Source organism: Cricetulus griseus, chromosome 2 (genome assembly GCF_003668045.3).
Source record: "Cricetulus griseus strain 17A/GY chromosome 2, alternate assembly CriGri-PICRH-1.0, whole genome shotgun sequence".
Lineage (NCBI taxonomy): Eukaryota > Metazoa > Chordata > Mammalia > Rodentia > Cricetidae > Cricetulus > Cricetulus griseus.
This window is the reverse complement of record NC_048595.1, coordinates 271,245,476-271,263,797: the sequence shown is the minus strand read 5'-3', so window position 1 is coordinate 271,263,797 and position 18,322 is coordinate 271,245,476. Positions and strand designations below refer to the sequence as shown.

Sequence of the window (18,322 nt, the reverse complement as noted above, 5' to 3'; positions counted from 1 at the left end):
ACAAAACAAAGCCCTGAGAAGCCGAGGGATGCCCATTCTGCAGGCCTATTGTGATCTCAGACCCCTGGGCATCCTGAGGAGACTTGTTCATTTGGTGCCTCTTTAGTTGCTGCCAACTTCCTTCAAGTTCACAGGGACAGGACTCGCCCTGGGAGTTTAATGGGCCAAGATGGATTTGGTTTCTGGAGGCAGTTCATTGAGGAGAATCCTATGAGCTCATTGTTGCCCAAGGTAGCTTCACAGTTGTTCCTGGAATCTTCTCTTCACTCACCCTGATTTCATTAGCATTCAAATTAGTGCAGGAGAAACAAAGAAGTGATGTCAGGTGTGACCAGCACATCATAATGCCATTTGGTGCTTGTTCTTAGGGTCATATTAGGCTCTAGTACCTCAACAGACTTAAAATGTATGAAGTATAGGTTTCAAGGGGAAAATGATAAAAGCTTGGAAATAATAGGTAAATGATTTAACCACTTGTAGCTGGTACTCTGGTTAGCTTCCGACTTCCTGATGAATATTGACCTATCAATGAAAGAAGGGTATCGCTAGCAAAGGAAAAAGTACATTGAGTTCTTACACACAAGTAATATTAAATTACGTTTATTTACATACTATTCAAAATCACTTTCTAGGTTTTTTGTTTTTGTTGTTGTTTTTGATTTTGTTTTTTCTTTTGAGATAGGGTCTTTACACTGTAGCGTGGCCCTGAACTCACTATGTAGTCTAGGCTATCTCAAATCATAGTGAACCCCCTGTCTGTATAGTCCAGGCTAGTCTCAAAGCCACAGTGAACCTCCTGTTTCAGCCTCCTGAGTGCTGGGATTTCGAGAACACAATAGCACACAATAGCATGCCTGGCTCCCATTTTCTAGTTTAAGCAAAAATGGGCATAGAATTGGGGCAGAGGTGGCCGTAGAATATTAGTCAGAAAAGCCATGGAATGGAGGTGTGAGATCCAGCTGTCTTACTTCCCTCAACCACAGCAACATTGGGTTGGAGTCTTTCTCTGTGGTCAGCAAGTGCTCTAGAAACTGAGACGGGGGACCAGAGTTCTGACCTCAGAGTTGTTAGTGCACAGTGGGGCCATCTTGGGATCTTATCTCACATTTATTTCCTGGCTTCTGGAAAACAGCTTATAGTTTTATCTCTCTGCTTCTTCCTAAGCTGCAAAATTCTGATCAGCCTCATCCTTGGAAGGATGACATATGTGCAGATTACTGGCATAGAGACATACTAACTGCCGAGCCTAAGTCCTAACAAATCAGTTGTCTAAAATCAAGTTTCTGTTGCCATAGATTTTTTTTTGTAGGCAAATCTTGCAAGTGAGTCACGGGGCTGGATGTTGTAATGGAGCCAAAGATGAGTAACTGTTGTTTTCTTCCAGAGGCTCAAAGCCAGACAGAGTGATAAGACTGTATGAATAACTAACTGGTACAAGGTTGACGATGGTGGTGTTATTGAGCCTCACCCTACCCTTGGGTGTAGGCTTCAAAGCATAAACTTAATCATTCTTCTGCTTCATTTGAAATTCTTTTCTAGCTTCTGTTCAGGTCTTTAATACCACAGTCTGTGTGAAGTGGCCCCTGCCATCTGTGTCCCTGTACCAAATCACCGTCTCTTTTTCACGGACCTCTGACACTCTCTGTAAGGTCTTTACATTATAATTTTACGAGGAAGTTTGGTAAAGTTCTTTGCCTAGAATGCTAGCTTGCTCTCCCCTGCCCCCTCTACTGTGTATTCCCATTCAATCTTTGCCCTTCTGAACCATGGCCTCTCACACCTGGCTACCTCCGATGCCTCTCTTTGATAGTCCTGTGGGTGTCTGAATCTCCACAGAGCTATTCTGGACTTGCTAGCAGCTCCTCTCGACTCTTCCTCATGTTCCCACAGAGCCTTATAGTCCTCTATTCAAACAGCTTTAAACCAGTGGAGTCATTATGTTTCCACATTTATTCCCCCTCTAAAGCAAGACTTTTAGTAGCCAGACTTTGTCCTGTGTATCCCCAGCTTACAGTCCTGTACATGGTACTAGAAATGCTACTCCATTTCTGGAAGCCTCAGTCATCTACAACTTCAGAGAGCTGAGTCAAAGCCAATGAACAACTGTGAGACTGTGGTGGTGACAAGAGTGGGAATGAGGGTGGGGGTGGGGATTGCAACCCTGGAAGCCTAATTGTTTTATATATTTAGAGGTCTGTAGCAGGCAGAAGATGCCAGAAAGCAACTGGGGAAGGAGAAAGTCAGCAGGACAGGACTTCCATCCTGGTACACATGGACAGGACTTTGAATCAGTCACTAGGAAGCCGTTGGTGACCTTTGAAAGAACAGTTGAAAGGCAATGAATTGGGGAGCAAAGTATAGCACCAGAGAGGTGACCTGTGTCTTCTTAGGGAATTAGAGAAGCATGGTTTGAGTTGGAGCCAGAAATCACCACGTGGTTCCCTTAAGAGAGGTGCGGGAGACCTGGTGGAAATGTGGCTCCTCTGTTTTGTTAGCTCTTTGGTGACTATATGACGTCAGGTGATGATCTTGTGCCCAGTGATTGTCAATTTAGTTAGGTTAACTTTTCTAAGGATATGATAATACAATTGAAGCCATTCCTCCTTTTTAAAAAATGTGTTTGGTGTTCAGTAGGCTCGGAGTTTTCATCTTTAGGGGAGAATGTTTGAAAGAAGGGCTTAAATCCCTTATTAAGAAATAGAGGGTTAAAGACAGAAATACGATGTTGAGAGGTGGAAATTATGAACAATGCAGGCTGGTTAATGTGTCCTGTTGGACTTGATGTTTTCCAGTAACTACTTCATACACAATGATTCTAATGTGTGCTTTCCTTGGTGTAACCTGTTGAGAGGGAAGTCAGGGGCTGGAAAAGTGAAGCTTCATTGCTTTTCGGTGCTCTTTCAGACAGGTAAAAGAGGACTCCCTTCCCCCATCTTTAATGGTTACTAGCATACAAAAGATAAACCATAGAGTACAGACCTTCAGATGATCCGGCTCTTAACAAAGCACCATGGATTGTTTAAACAAAGGCTTTTTGTTTTGTTTTTGTGTCCACAGCCAGTCTGCTGTCTCAGCAATTCTATTTTCACTACTGATAAAGTAACTCGAGTGGCTTCTGTGCTTCAGCCACTGTGGTAGAAAAATGCTACATTGAAGGTCCCTAGATAAGGGCTGCCATGGCTCCCCGAACAGTCAAGGCTCTAGTGTTGGCGGGGAATCTCGACTGGCTACTTGATATTGAGTGACCTCTCTGATTCTCCTCAGCTGCCTAGATAGCTGTCCTGATTCTAATGTGAAAGGAGGTTGCCTCCACTTCAACATTCATCATGGGCACCAGCCAGAAGGCTTGCACCAACCCCATTTCAATCAGATTCCATTCTGCAAGCCTTCTTAAATTAATTTGGATATGTGAAGAGAAGAGGTTGTAGGCAGTTTGGCTTTCCGTGATGGCAAATGACATTTGAATAGTGATGCTTTCGATGGTGTGTTGAAAAAAAAAAAAAAAAAAAGCCGAGGATTAGTGGCTTAGGTATTGGTATTTACTAGCTCAGGTCCCTCTCCCACCTCATTAACTATAAAGGGAGATATTAATCAAAATGACTTTCAGAATCTCCTTTATTGCCACATATTGTTCTCATATATGGAATCTGAATTTAAAATTACATATGGATATATATATATATATATATGTATATTCATACACACATAAGTATATATGTATATACAATTATTTGTGTACCTGAAATTGCTCGTGATGTTTAATGTCAACGTGGGTGACATTGGTCCCAGTACACAAGATAAACAGTGTGTGCTAACACATTAGTCAGCAAACTTCCTTCCATTTGACGGTTGAGCCAATGACCAGCAAGTAGTGTGTTTTCTCTCTTCTGCCCCCACCTTCCCTGTCTTAGTTTGTATTTTGTTGAATGCGCTGTATAAATTGAAATGAGGAGTCACTTGGAATTGGGTAAAAGTGCGTTTTGGCCTGTCTCCCTTAGCAGGAAAACCTGTCTATTTGAATGGTGGCATTCTTTCATCATCTTCTCTCCTATTTTATTCTTCCCCCAAATTGATTCTGGTGCTTTCTCTGGAAATTTAGTTTTCCTGGGACATCTGTTCTGGATGACCAGAAAGCTTTTGGGAATTACCCATGATGCAGTTAGCCTTTTGATTTTAGCATCTGGGTGGTTGGTGTGTTGGTTTTTCCTCACTGTGACAAAATACATGAAGTAAAAGACTTAACCAGGTGGAGGCCTTATTTTAGCCCAGGGTTTCAGAGAGTTCAGTTCTTGACTGGATAACTGCATTTTCTTTTCTAGGCCAGTGGTAAGGCTGAGAATTTTGGTGACAGGGCATTTGGAGCAGGCTGCTCACTTCACAGTTGGGAGAAACAAGCTATGCCCTTAAAATGGACATCTCTAATGACCTGCTTCCTCCAATCAGGTCCCATCTTTCATAATTTCTACCACCTAGTCTGTCCATTCAGTTATGAACCCATCAATGGGTTATTAGCCCATTGATTAAATCACAGCTCCCATGATCCTGTCATTTTCTTAAAGCCCCCCTTCTGAATTGTCTGGGGACTAGCCTTTTCAACACATGAGTCTTTGGGGACATTTCATTTCCAAACTATAACAGTCCTCCTGGAATTCTACTGAGACGCACTTTCTTTGGGTAGATAACCTGACTGAGGACTGACTGTCACTGCCTCATCCCACCTATTCGTTCTCTCCTCTTTTCTTACTCTGAGCTCTGAAAGGGCCCATTTCCTGGGAAGTCATTAAATTCTGTATTGAGCCATATCCCAACTTATGCCCTTAACCACCCCTGAATTGTGACGTGTCCTTAAACACTGATGACTTAGACTATCAACCAGACAGACAGGCCATATGCCTTGGGGAAACGAAGGCAGAAATTCTATTGTCCTCTTTAGTGTGTGTGTGTGGGGTCCCTGCTCAATACCTCCTCCAAGAGAGAAGACCTTATTTACTTTTGCCTTCACTTAAGTGGTGTCACACAGCCAGCTTTAATTTTGTAGAGAGTTGTTTGCCTGTGAACTTTGCTCTCATATGGTGGCCCTTGGGCTAGCAGCATGAGCATCACCCAGGACTTGTTAGAAATGAAAGGTCTTGGGCACTGCTCCAGACTTCCTGAGAATTGGGAGTAGACCCGGCAATGCCTTAACCAACCCTCCTGGGGATTCTGAGGGACCTTCATCTGGAGAAATACTGTCCAAGTTAGGGGAACTTACTTTATTAAACAGCTGAGTTTTATGTAGCTTGAAGAGTGGAACAAAACCCACCACCCCTCTGCAGTGACTTGGGGAGTCTGGGCTTTTGTGTCTTTCCCTGCTTACTCTGTTTTTCTCTTGGGAGTCTGGGCTTTTGTGTCTTTCCCTGCTTACTCTGTTTTTCTCTTAAGTTAACATGGCCTCGGATGTGGTAGAAGAACATCCAGAGAGTTACTAAGAAACGGGTCAAGGCCTGCCACTCAGAAATGATGACCTGAGTTCTGATCTCCAGCACACAGGGAAGAAGCCAGGCTCAGCGGCACACACCCGTAATCCTAGTGTTGGGGAGGCAGAAATAACAGGACCATGGGCCTTGCTGATTAGCTAGGCTGGCCAAATTGGCTTAGTAGGAGATTTATCTCAAAATTATAAGTGATTGAGGAAGACACTTGTCAATTTTCAGCCTCCACATGTACTTACATATAAATATAGACATGTACACACACACACCGAGAGAGAGAGAGAGAGAGAGAGAGAGAGAGAGAGAGAGACAGAGAGACAGAGAGAGAGACAGAGAACACCTGCAGCAGAATCACAGACCCCACGGTGTGACTTGCCTCCTCCCAACTTTTCTCCTGGAGCAAAATTCTGGCTAACTCTCCTCTGCTGTCCAGACAATGTTAGACTCATTCCTGTCCTGAGTTCCCTCCCACCTTGACATTTGTGCTAGAGTTGTCTTCACTCAGGTTGGCCAGGCTTTCTGCACCTAATATTAAGCAGATCTTACTCTTGTTAAAACCATACATTTTTGCTTTGTCCTTTTGTGTTTTATGTTGCTTTGGATGCTGAGGATCCGTGATGTGATGGTTGGTGAGAAACTGGTCTTTGCATTGAATATACATACATGCATTGTAGGATAGCTCTGATTTGAGTACTTGGAATGCAACGATGTGCTTTGATGCCATTGTTGAATATCCCTGTTTGATTGCATAACAACTCTTACTTGAAAGTGTGGAAAAGAATGATCATTAGTTCAACAGTAAACCAAAAGGATATGTTCCTCTGAATTAGCATTTAAAATTTCCATCATATTATCTAGAAAAAAATACTTATGGACAAGATTCATATTAAATCCACTAAATGAGTGAGTCACTTGAAAAATGCTGGCACATCTACAGGCTCTTAATTATCTTCAAGTTTGTTGATGCTCCAAGACAATTTAAATAAATTGAAGTTAACTGCATTAAAGGATTTTTGGAAAATCCAAATGCATTTTTGGCAAATTCATTATCCGTAAATGGCATATGGAATCAGTTAGATTTCCTTCTCTTTTATAATCTTGTCAAACCCAATAAATTAATGAAGTGAGGGGTCAATTTAAAAATTGTATTTTATGTTGATTTTCATTAAGGAAACATGTTTTTGAATACTTACAAAGCATGATATTTACGTGCAGTCAGTTTTTCCTGTGTGCTTCATTGAAAGCACATAGCTGAATTGTTTTAGCTACATCATACCTGGCACAGCATTGGGCTGGAATTGATTTTGTTCTGGACCTAAATGCCTGTAGCCAGTGCATTTTTAGTCCCCCTGGCCCCATATGAAGATGTGCTGGCCCTAGACCTTGCCGTTCTTAATCTGGTAGAAAATAACTGGGATAGAAATATAGAAACCTGGACTACAAAAAATTTTGCACCTGGGCTTCCTGATATAGGAGGGAGATAAAATGCACACTCTCCCTTAATTCACACACAAGCATTTTAAACACAATTGTAATGGTGGCAAAGGGCTTTTTTTTTTTTTTTTTTTTTTTTTTTTTTTTTTTTTTTTTTTTTGTCGGGAGTCTTGGCTTTAAAAATCAGCAGTCCAAAAGAAAGGATGTTTTAGCCACTGGCTCCTGGTCGGGCATTTTCACTGGAGCAGCATGTTATGGCCTTCATCCTTGTAATTAACTCTGGAATGGAGTTCTCCCAAAGTTCTTTGACCTTAAATTCTAGTCAGAGGGTTATGAAAGATTCAATACTATTATGGAAAAACTATATTCAGATGTTAAAATTTGGCATGTCTCGAACCCTGTGCTGCTGTGGAATCTAGCTAGGGTGGTGCTTTTGACCCCAGTGTCTTCCAAGGTCCCAAGGAATGCATCCTCACATGAACTTCCCTTCCCTACTCCACTGGCCTGGAAAATAATAAACTAGAAAACTTCCGGGATCCTTTTGATTTTTTTGGTTGCAAATTCTTCTTTCATTCATCCCTTTGTCCTTCTCACATGTTGTAGCAAGTCAGTATACTGTGTGTGCATGTTGCAAGTTCTTCTTTCATTCATCCTTTTGTCCTTTTCACATGTTGTAGCAAGTCAGTATACTGTGTGTGCATGTATGTGTGTGTGTGCATATGTGTGTGTGTGTGTGTGTGTGTGTGTGTGTGTGTGTGTGTGAATGTGTATTTATTCTTTTAGCACTCACCCACTCGTATTACAATATGATCTTCTCAGAGACTAGAAAAGCTGTAACGATAAATAAAAGACCCAGAGACAGATATTGGAATTCAGGCTTCAAGTTCATGATCAGAGAAGCAAAGCAGTCAAGCCAGTAGACCTTACCTTCACCCAGCTGAAATGGCAATCCTGTCTCCACAAATCCTCAGAGGCAAAAGGTTCTAAATTCTTGTCTCCTCCTCCGTATATTCCTTTTTCTCTGCCCAGCCATATCCTCCTGTCTCCACCTTCCTAATGCTGAGATTAAAGATGTGTCATCCCAAATGCTGAGATCACTTTTGTGTGAGCTGTTTCTTTTAGGACTGGATCAATTTCGGGTAGTTAGCGTGGCCTTGAACTAACAGAGATACCGTCTACCTCTTAATCCTGGTCCTGGGATTACAGGTGTGTACCACCACCTGTCATCTCTATGGCTACTAGGATTAAAGGTGTGTATCACCACTGCCCAATCTCTGTAACTTGAGGCTGGCTTTGCTTTCTGAATCCTCAGGCAAGCTTTAATAAACCATAGATAATCTATCACCACAAAAAGCAATCCCATTTTCTGCCAGCATGCATTCGATTTCTGTTTCCTCTCCTTTCCTGTATCACCCAGCATCTTGCTTGAGGCAGGTTATACTTTTTTATTCATTACCAGAGATCAAGCCAATGCCCCTGTGAATGCCAGATTATATGTTGTACCATTGAGCCACATCTTCAGTCACAAGTCATAGACATTTGCCATTGGTTGAAGTTGAAAACTTTCTCTTAGACTATTTCCAAATCGCTATAAAAATCATCAAGACAGGGCTGGAGAGATGGCTCAGAGGTTAAGAGCACTGACTGCTCTTCCAGAGGCCCTGAGTTCAATTCCCAGCAACCACATGGTGGCTCACAACCATCCGTTATGAGATCTGGTGCCCTCTTCTGGTGTGCAGATATACATGGAAGCAGAAGGTTGTATACATAATAAATAAATAAAGTCTTAAAAAAATCATCAAGACAATTTTTTTAATTTTTAAAAATAGTTTGTTATTTTTATTTTTATGTGCATTGGTTGGGGTTTTGTCTGTATGTATGCCTGTGTGAGTCATGTATGTCAGATCTTGGAGTTACAGACAGTTGTGAGCTGCCATGTGGGTGCTAGGAATTGAACCCGGGTCCTCTAGAAGAGAAGTCAGTGCTCTTAACTGTTGAGCCATCTTTCTAGCCTCAAGAAACGTTTTTAATTTCTTGGATATTTTGCTGTATGTATGTCTGTGTGCCATGTGCATACGTGGTATGTGAGGAGACCCAGAGTTACAGATGATTGTGAGCTGCCATATGGGTGCTGGAAGTCGAACTTGGGTCTCTAGGAGAGCAGCCAGTACTCTTAACTGTGGAGCCATCGCTCCAGACCCTAAGATTCGATTTAATGCATAGCAGACCTTCTTTCATGAGATTCGTCAACTCAGAGAAGCATAGTTCTCACCTTAAAGGAATAGGAGAGAGTTTGTTCTGTAGCCAGTATGAGTAACCACTGTACAAATACCATGTTTCAATGTGAAAACCATTTCATGAAGGTTTTTAAATTAAAGTTATTCCTATTACTGATGTGGGAGAGGGGGCATGGGCGCTACAGTATGCATGTGGAGGGCAGAGGACCTTTGTGGAATTGGTTCTCTTTTGCCACCTTTACATGTGCTCTGAGGCTTGAACTCCGGTTGCCAGACTTGTACTATTGGGGGGTGAGAACCTTCACCCTCTGAACCACCTGGCCTGTTCTTTATGAAATTTTTATAAATAACAGAACCAAAAATGTTATAACTCAAGCCTTTTAAAAAAATTTTTTTCGAATACGTTGGTGGGTACATCAGGTAGGTGAGTGATGCAAATTAGGAACTTCTGTTCTAGCTTGAGATGCTATCTGGTGACATTCTTAGCCTTTGGGATGGTGGAAGTTAGGGGACATTTTGTACATTCCAAAACAACAACAAACAACAACAAAAATCACTTACTGACTTGTGACTAGGCTGTTAGGCCCCATGTAGAGGTGGGCCGTATGGCTAATGAGAACACCAGAGATGGCCCAAGATGCTGTTCTAGCTCTCCACAGTCAGCTTTATAGAATGCTTGGCACAGGTATGGCTATCCCCACTGCCCTGAATCTCAGTTCACAGATCAAATCTATGAGAAAGAAATTGCTTATGACAAGTTATAGATATCAATGGTGAATACCATGTGTTGTTCCAGAGCTCACTGGTGACTTCTCTTCATTCAAACTATACCCGTGTTTTAATTGGACTTCTTATGTCCATGTGATCTAAACTGGATCCCATTTTTTGTTGTTGTTGTTTTTCGAGACATGGTTTCTCTGTGTAGCTTTGGAGCCTATCCTGGCACTCCTCTACAGACCAGGCTGGCCTCGAACTCACAGAGATCCTCCTGCCTCTGCCTCCCAAGTGCTGGGATTAAAGGCATGCACCACCAATGCCCAGCCCATTTTTATTTTAAGATTTATTTATTTATTACGTTCGCAGTGTTCTGCCTGCATGAATGCCTGCAGGCCTGAAGAGGGCACCAGTTCTAATTACAGATGGTTGTGTGCCACCATGTGGTTGCTGGCTCTTAACCTCTGAGCCATCTCTCCAGCCCCTGAATCCCATTGTTTTAAGGTTGGAGTTGGTGGGAATAGGTGGTGATAGCAAATACAGTTGGGCTCCCTTTCTGTTCGGAGTTACCAAAGGCTACCCCTATGTTTTGTGTTCAAATCCAGAGTTCTGACAGTAACGCAGAGGCCCTGCACTGTTGTCCTCCTTTCTGTTAAGCCTCGCCTCCCTCCTTTTCCTCTTCTTTACTTAGTCTTAGCCACTTTCACCTCTAGTTATTTCTCAAGGACTGTAAATGGAGGTTTTTCTCCCACCCTCCTGTTCCCGAATATACACTCAGAGGCTTAATATTAATTATAATTGTTTGACCAATGGCTCAGACATATTACTGACTAGCTTCCACAAATAAATTAACCCATTTCTATTATTCTATATTTTGCCATGAGGCTTGTGGCTTGTTACCTCACATCTTGCTTACCTGGCGGCTTCATGGCGTCTCCCCCATTCTACCTTCTTTCACTTCGTATCTCCGTTTGGATTTTCCACCTGGCTCTCTTCTGCCTGGCTATTGGCCAAATCAGCTTTATTCATCAACCAATAAAAGCAACACATATTCACAGCATACAGAAGGACCTCCCTCATCAAAGGATGTAGAAGCCATGCTTTCTCAGATGTCACATTTCCCGGAAGCCTGGACTGCATCTGTATCATTAACTCCATCGGTCCCCATCCCTCCTCTGCCTTATTTTCTTCCCACGACTTCAGACTTTAAAACAGTACTTTACTGTTTTCATTTGTTGTCTGCTACATGTCAGAACATAGGTTCTGTGGGCTCAAGTCTGTCCTGTTCACTCTGGAAATCCCCTCTACTTGTAACAGCGCTTGGCAGGTGGTAGACACTTAAGATCTATTTGTTGAATTCATAGGTGTGTGGAGTAGGGATGCTGTGCCCCGAAGTCAACATACCTAAGAGGAGAGGAAACTGGGGGACTGATGACTTCCTGCAGCCATGGTTTTGCTTCTTTGGCAATAATTGCCCTTGTGCTTTCGAAAAGGTGTGAATTGAGGCACAGTAGGACCTAAGAATGCATGAGCTATGGCTTCTTCCTTTAAAGGCCCTAAAGCCTAGAAGGGAAGGGATGATGTATATTAGTGAAGACAGAGGCCACTGCAGTGACTTGGGAGTAGAAGGCAACTGTCCAGAGAGGTAAGTCCTGAAGGAACAGAGTCACCACTGTGATACTGACAGATTCATGATAGCCCAGGGGGTGGGTGTGTGGGGCTGGAGTCATGAGACCAGGCTTTGTGCAACTGCGAGGGTGTGAGGTCAACCTCCAAGGGGTAGATGACCCTTTGCTCTTCATTCTGAAGGCTGGGAAATCCAAGATCTGATAAGGTCCTTCTTTCTATAGTAAGTGATACAAGGACTGACAGGGTAGGGGGAATACCTATTCCTGAGACCATAGCCCTTTCCAGGATAATGACATTTGTCTGTGAGAGTGGAGCCCTCATGTCCAAAGCATCCATATGTCCCTTCAAGTCCCCAGCTCCGGGACCATCACAGCGGCAGTTAAATTGCAGGGTGAGTTTGGTGGGAACATTTAAAACATAGCAGAGGTCCAGGAGAAATGAACAAATCTCCCATCCTAAGCAATGCAATTGTGCATGTTATTACTTCCGGGAGAGAAGAATGAGCTCTGAGGCCAGAAGACCTGGGTTCTAATGGTGTTCCCACCACGTGCAGCACACCAAGCTACCTCTTTGTCTCTTCAAGTTTTCATGTGCAAAATGGAAGTATTCTAGTCCCCACCTCTTAGGGTCATGAAGAGTAATTGACTTTATGTGTAACAATCTTAGGACAGTGACACAGGAAGCCCTCAAAGCGGGTATAACTGATGCATGGCAGTTACTGTTATGACTTTTGTGAGTTGTCACAGCGTCCCTTTCCTTTCTGAAGGATTGCTTTGTTGGGACCTGCAGACGAATCCTGAGAGAAATAGATATTAGCTTCCCAGGGTCACACAGCCAGTGGGTACGTGTCATGCCCAGTTCTTGTCAGTGTCTTTCCAAGTGATGTGCTGAGGATATTGTCAAGAACCTACATCTCAACACAGATTTCTAGGAAAATCTTTGTGTATTTCTTTCTTGTCTTAGCATCTCCTAGTGTGTCCTACTTCAATGCTGCCACGACAATGTATCATAAAATAAGATGGTTTAAAAGAAATGTTTTATCCTGTAGGTCTGGCAACAGAAAGTTCAAAATTAAACTGGTGGCAAAGATATGTTCCTTCCATCCTGTCTGGGAAACTTTCTTTGTCCCTTCCAGCTCCTGGTGGCCCCGGCAAGCTCCAGGCTCTACATCTAGCTTCATCTGGTTGCTTCCCCTAGAGGGGAAACAACCACTAGGCCCCACTCTAACCACCTCATTTTAGTCTGGTTCTACCAGGGAGGACTTCACTTTCAAGTAAGAACATGTTACATTGGCTAAAGACTTCTCTATATTTTTTGAGAGGACACAGTTCAATGTATAAATCATATTTTTAGTCCAGAGAACCTCCATTTTTTCTCTCTTTGATTTGAAGTTTCAGTATATTTGCTGGCTACCCATATGACACTCTTCTAGAATAAAACAACTCTTAGTCATGAAGCTTTGTGTTGTGTGAAATTAATTAGATGTGTAATCATTTTTGTAAATCTGGAAGTTACATTGGTTTGAATGATTTAGCCCTGTTTTGGACTGAGGGCTGTTATAAAGGTCCCAGCCATTGACAGTGAGAGGGCATCATTAGGAGTGTCTTTCATTCTTAGGCAAAGAAGTACTCACAGCTTTGTGGTGTTTTGGTAAAGATGTAGCTAAAATTGGTAAAAGTCACAAAATCTTAAGCCTAGATTAGCTATGTAGCTATGTCCTGACTTTTAGTAACGAATCGGAGTAGTTCTGATTTATGTGTGAATTCTAAGAGCAATGGGTGTTTGGTGGCCTGTTGTTTTGCACATCCCCTTTATGGAGAGCTCTGTGAAAGTTCTTATACCCCAGAGTCTAACACAGTGCCTGAGCAGACAGAAGACTAGAAAGTATTTGTTAAATTAATGTCAATTAATGAAGGCTATATGTTCCAGTTCAACAGATTGGAATGTGAGTTCCTAAGAGACTCAAGTGCTGCCCCCTAGATCTCACATAGAGTAAGCTTTGTGTTGTCTATCTGCCCTATTCCAAAGGGCGACTTAACAGTTTTAATAATAATTAATCCCCCTTTACACAAACAAAAGGGTTGATTTTTGTTGAAGTTGTAAATTGCTTGTCAGAAGTCTCTCTGCCTCATTTTGGAAGGATTGGAAATAACAATGTGCTGAGAGACAAGGTAACAAAAATCTGGAAACTGCAGTCAATGCCATTCCTCCATTTGGTACAATCTTCTCAGCTGTTCTGGTATATTATCATTTCCTTCCCTTTGCCGGATGTAGGATTACATTTCCTGTCTTCCCTGAAGTTAGATCTAATTATCTGGCTTGTTTCACCCAACAACATTGGAGCTAAAGGAGGTCTTGTAACTTCAGGCAGAAGAGCCAGTGTGAGCAACACCAGATTCTTACTGCAAGTACCAGGTGAGGTGGACCTCTGTCTGCTTGCCCTTAGGTGGAGTTGGTAACCAGGCCCAGTGCCAGTTCTGGCTGTGTAAGGGGAGTATAACTGCTTTCTGCCACTGAGATTTTGAAATTGTTGTGTTAAACCACTAAGAGTCTGGGACTATTTGTAGCTGCTATATATTCTAGTTCATTGTGACTGCCCAAGTAAATTTAGAAGCAGTAACACAGAAAGAGGAAATTCAGTAAGAGTGCCCAGAGAGAAATAAACTTTGAAAATAGCTCTTGGAAACTTAGTATAAGAGATTATTTTTTAAATTTTATGGGTGTGTGTGTGTGTGTGTGTGTGTGTGTGTGTGTGTGTGTGTGTGTGTGTTATATACTATGTACATGTCTTCATGTGTGTTCTGGGAATCCAAATTCAGATCTTCTTTATTATATAGAAAGTGTTCTTACCCACTGAGCCATCTTCCCAGCCCCTCTACCTTCTTTTTGAGACAGTCTCTCATTGTACTTGGAGCTCCATGACTGGCTGGTTGACTGGCTAGCCAGCAAGCACTCTGCTCCTCCTGTCTGCCTCCTCAGTAATGGGATTGCAGGTGTGTGTGCTGTGTCGAGCTTTTTATATTTATGCTGGATATCCAACCTCAGGTTGTCCCTTCTTCTTGTAGTATATTCTGTTGATATTTCTAAGTTAAATTCTGAGCTTGTTCGACAGCCAGCTTGTTTATGACCTTACTCTTTCTTTCTGTCTTTTGGCTTACTGGAAATGTTTGCACATGTTCCTTTTGCTAAAGAACTTCTTTTCTGGGAGGCTGGAGAGATGGCTCAGAGGTTAAGAGCACTGGGTACTCTTCCAGAGGTCTTGAGTTCGATTCCCAGCAACCACATGATGGCTCACAACCATCCATAATGAGATCTGGTACCCTCTTCTGGCTTGCGGGGATACATGCAGACAGAATACTGTATACTAAATAAATAAATAAATATTTAAAAAAAGAACTTGTTTTTCTTTATGAAAGGAAATTTTGTAGTTGGGAAAGCAGAAGCCTCGGTGGTGATGCTTATCCAAGCAGTCCTTTGAGAACAACAGCTTAGTTTTAGCCTGCATTTCTATGTCAAGAGTGTGTGCTAAAGATGGACTGCTGTTATGTTTGGGATCTTGTTTCTATCTTGTAGCTGCTGGTAAAACCTGCTTGTAAATTATATGCTGTCTTGCAGTTAAGTTACTCTCATTATTGTGTTTGAATAGTCTGTTTATTCTTGATGGTGTGGTCTACTCCTGTTTCATTCTGCATACAATACATTCAGTTTTAGAAAACATAGCCATACTTTTAAAAGCCACACACGATCTATTGCAAGCTGTTAAAGGAAATGCTCCTAAATTTCCCCTAGAGTTAGAAGAGGTAATGCTGGAGTTTTGTGAGTTTACTTTATTTCAGAAATTGGATAAGAGGGAAAAAAAGATCGTCTGCCAATTCCTCAACCTACACTAGTGTTTGTTGGGCCTCAGTGTACACACTTCTCTGACATGAATGCCATGGCAGGAAAAAGATGCACTGTCTGTTACACTGGATGACTGAGGTACCACAACTCGAAGTACAGAACTCATGGTTTAACTTTTCATGATTTTTCATTTTTGTGAAGCTGTTCTGAAGTATTTTGGGCTTTAAGATTTAAGATGTGTCAATCATTTTAGCTGCAATTAGTATTCTTAGCTATTTCTCCCAAGATAAGGACTAATATCACCCTTAGAAATGAGCTAGCCCAGAAGTCTCTACTTCCGAGGGAAAGAAATCTTATATTTCAAATACAGTCTTACATGTTACAAATATGTTTAAAATTGGTTATTGATACATAAACAAAATTTAAAGTCTTTTTTTTTTTTTTTTTTGGTTTGTTTGCTTGGTTTTGAGGCATGGTCTGTCTTGGTTAGCCCAGGCTGAACTTTTCTTCTTCTGGCTTCCACCTCCCGAATGCTGGGATTACTGGCATATGCCACCATACCAATTCAGATTCTTCACATGTTTAGCTAATGTGGCCAGAAAAGATGATTGTGGACAAAAGAATTTACCTGAAAGGCTTTGGCATCTATCTTTATTTGTCAGGTCTCTGAAAAGCCTGCATTGCTGAAGCAGTAGCTGTGGATGGTAATAGTGGTGGTTCATCTTGCAAGATTTACCACAGCCCTTAAAAGACTCAGTGGTACAGAAATGGTTGGAATGGTCTATTTCTAGGGCCATGGGAAAGTGAATCTAGCAGGATGTTAAGTGCCATATCCACTGGGTTGTGTTAAGATATAGCATGTAAAGCTATTGAATTGAGTGTTACCGAGCTAGCCTTTCCTTAAGGTGGGTATTTAAAGAAAACCAAATCAAATATTCAAGGACCCCAGAGATCTTCAGAGAATGCCATTTGAAAGCTACCCTTCCTGTTTCCTATAACATCGTCTCAGTAGATATAGCTATAGATCTTTTTGTATTTAATCTCAGAGAGATTGATAACTGTTAGGGAGTTGTGAAAATATTTTTCCGTCTGAAGGGCTAGATCAGATGAGTGAATTTTCATTTATACACTCATGCATGGTAAGCAAATATATAAATAAATCTAGCTTTAGAAATAGTTTGGCTTCTGGATGCTTCAGACACTTGAAGATTGTGCTTTAAAAAAGTGTCATGAATACTCTCTAGCCCATAAATGATGAAGTTGTTACTTAGCTATCTTACAGTGTTCATTTTCCAGTTACCTTGGCATTTTCACAGAGCTTAGTGACTGTTGTCAGGGACTTTTTTTTTTTTTCTTTTTAAAATCTAATATATAGTTCTGAATTAGAAACTTCAACCATCCACTCCCATTGCAATAAAGAATGAGGACTTTTATTTTCTGCTCGTAAACAACAACAAAACCCTCATCACTTGATCTCTTACTGAAGTGATTGTCCTTCTCTAGTGAGAGTCGGAGGTTCTCTGTTAACACAGGAGCAGTGAAGAGACCTTAGTTTGTTTCTGTGCTTTTGGTTCTATGGTTTTAAAAGCCCTGTAGCAGGGCAGTGGTGGCACATGTCTTTCATCCCAGCACTCAGGAGGCAGAGGCAGGAGGATCTCCGTAAATTTGAGGACAGTCTGGTCTACAAAGTGAGTTCCAGGACAGCCAGGGCTACACAGAGAAACCCTGTCTTAAAAACAGAACAAAAAACAAAACAAAACAAAACAAAACAAAAACCAGCCCTGTAAAGAGAAAACTCCTAGAAAAGCGCATTTTCGCTGCTTTAGAAAGTTGGTTTTTAAGGGACCACATTACAGTTCCTCTTGTCTGGCAAATGCTCCTTTAATGGGTCTGGGTAATAATTGGGCAAGCTCCTGATGCTTTGAGATGCCATTGGTGCCTTCCTCTGTGCACTGGCAGATATTTCGGGCTAGCACATAGCTTCCTATGAAATCCCACACAGCAAATTGATATCAGAATTCAGTTGCAGGCCAAGTGCTTAGCATCTTCAGGGCTGTGAGTTTCATTTCCAGGACGCTGTGCTTTCCTCCCCCTCCCCCACACCCCATCTCCCTGTAAAGCTACAGTATCACAGTCATTCTGTGATCTCTCATGTCACTTGTGCTAAGTCCTGGAAACAAGCATGGCTTGGCCATCACTTTTGTTGTGGGTTTGGAAAAACTGTTACAATATAATCAGTAGTTCTGTGACAGCAATTATAGTACAGTAACGAAGGCCCTGGGGTGACACTCTGAGTTCACTGCTTCCTTGCCTAGCATACTGAACAAGTGTTTTAATTATGCTAACCTTCAATTTCCCGGGAACAGAGTTGCTGACAAGTGTTTACTGCATAGGCTTGTGGTACTCTCTGAAGATCCACTTAAAGTGCATTGATGTGATATTTAGTGCCTTAATAACCCTTAATCATTTATATCATTATTTTGAAATCCTACTTTGCTTAGGAAAATATTACTGGAAAAGTTAAGTAAAGTGGACTTCCAGAAATTCTGGTTTCTAACGACTTCTTGCCCTCTCTGCAGAATGTGACAAGCTGAGGCGGGATGGATGCCGAAGTTCTCAATACTATTCTCAGGGACCCACCTTTGCAGCCAGCACCAGCCCATGCGATGAATATCAAGATGAGGATGCGGACACAGATCGAAAGGTGAGGCTAACTTCAGCGTGCGCATCTGCATGGCACCCAGTAGCAGAGGAAAGCTGATAGACTCAGAGTAACCCCTTCCTCTAGTTGAGTAGTGTCACGGGTTAGTTTCTTGCTTTTGACATAAGTACCCTGACTCATGTATGATTTCATGTAGACAGGGAGATGGGTGAAGAGCCCACCAGAAGCTCTCAATACTGTGTTTGCAATTTGTCCTCAAGCGTAAAATTGTTCTAGTTTTTACACAAAAGAGAGCCTAGGCCAGGATCCAAGAAATACACAAAAGTAATGTTTAC

General features: G+C 41.9%; 1 protein-coding gene across 4 annotated transcripts in view; it reads left to right on the top strand.

The window, feature by feature from the left end:
• Window positions 1-18,322, top strand: part of Nhsl1 (NHS like 1) — a 225,211-nt gene that overhangs the window by 167,380 nt on the left and 39,509 nt on the right. For all 4 annotated transcript variants that reach the window (XM_035440376.1, XM_035440375.1, XM_035440374.1 and 1 more), the window contains exon 3: window positions 17,905-18,029. In XM_035440376.1, the coding sequence (XP_035296267.1) occupies window positions 17,905-18,029 (125 nt within the window). The remainder of the gene's footprint in view (window positions 1-17,904; window positions 18,030-18,322) is intronic.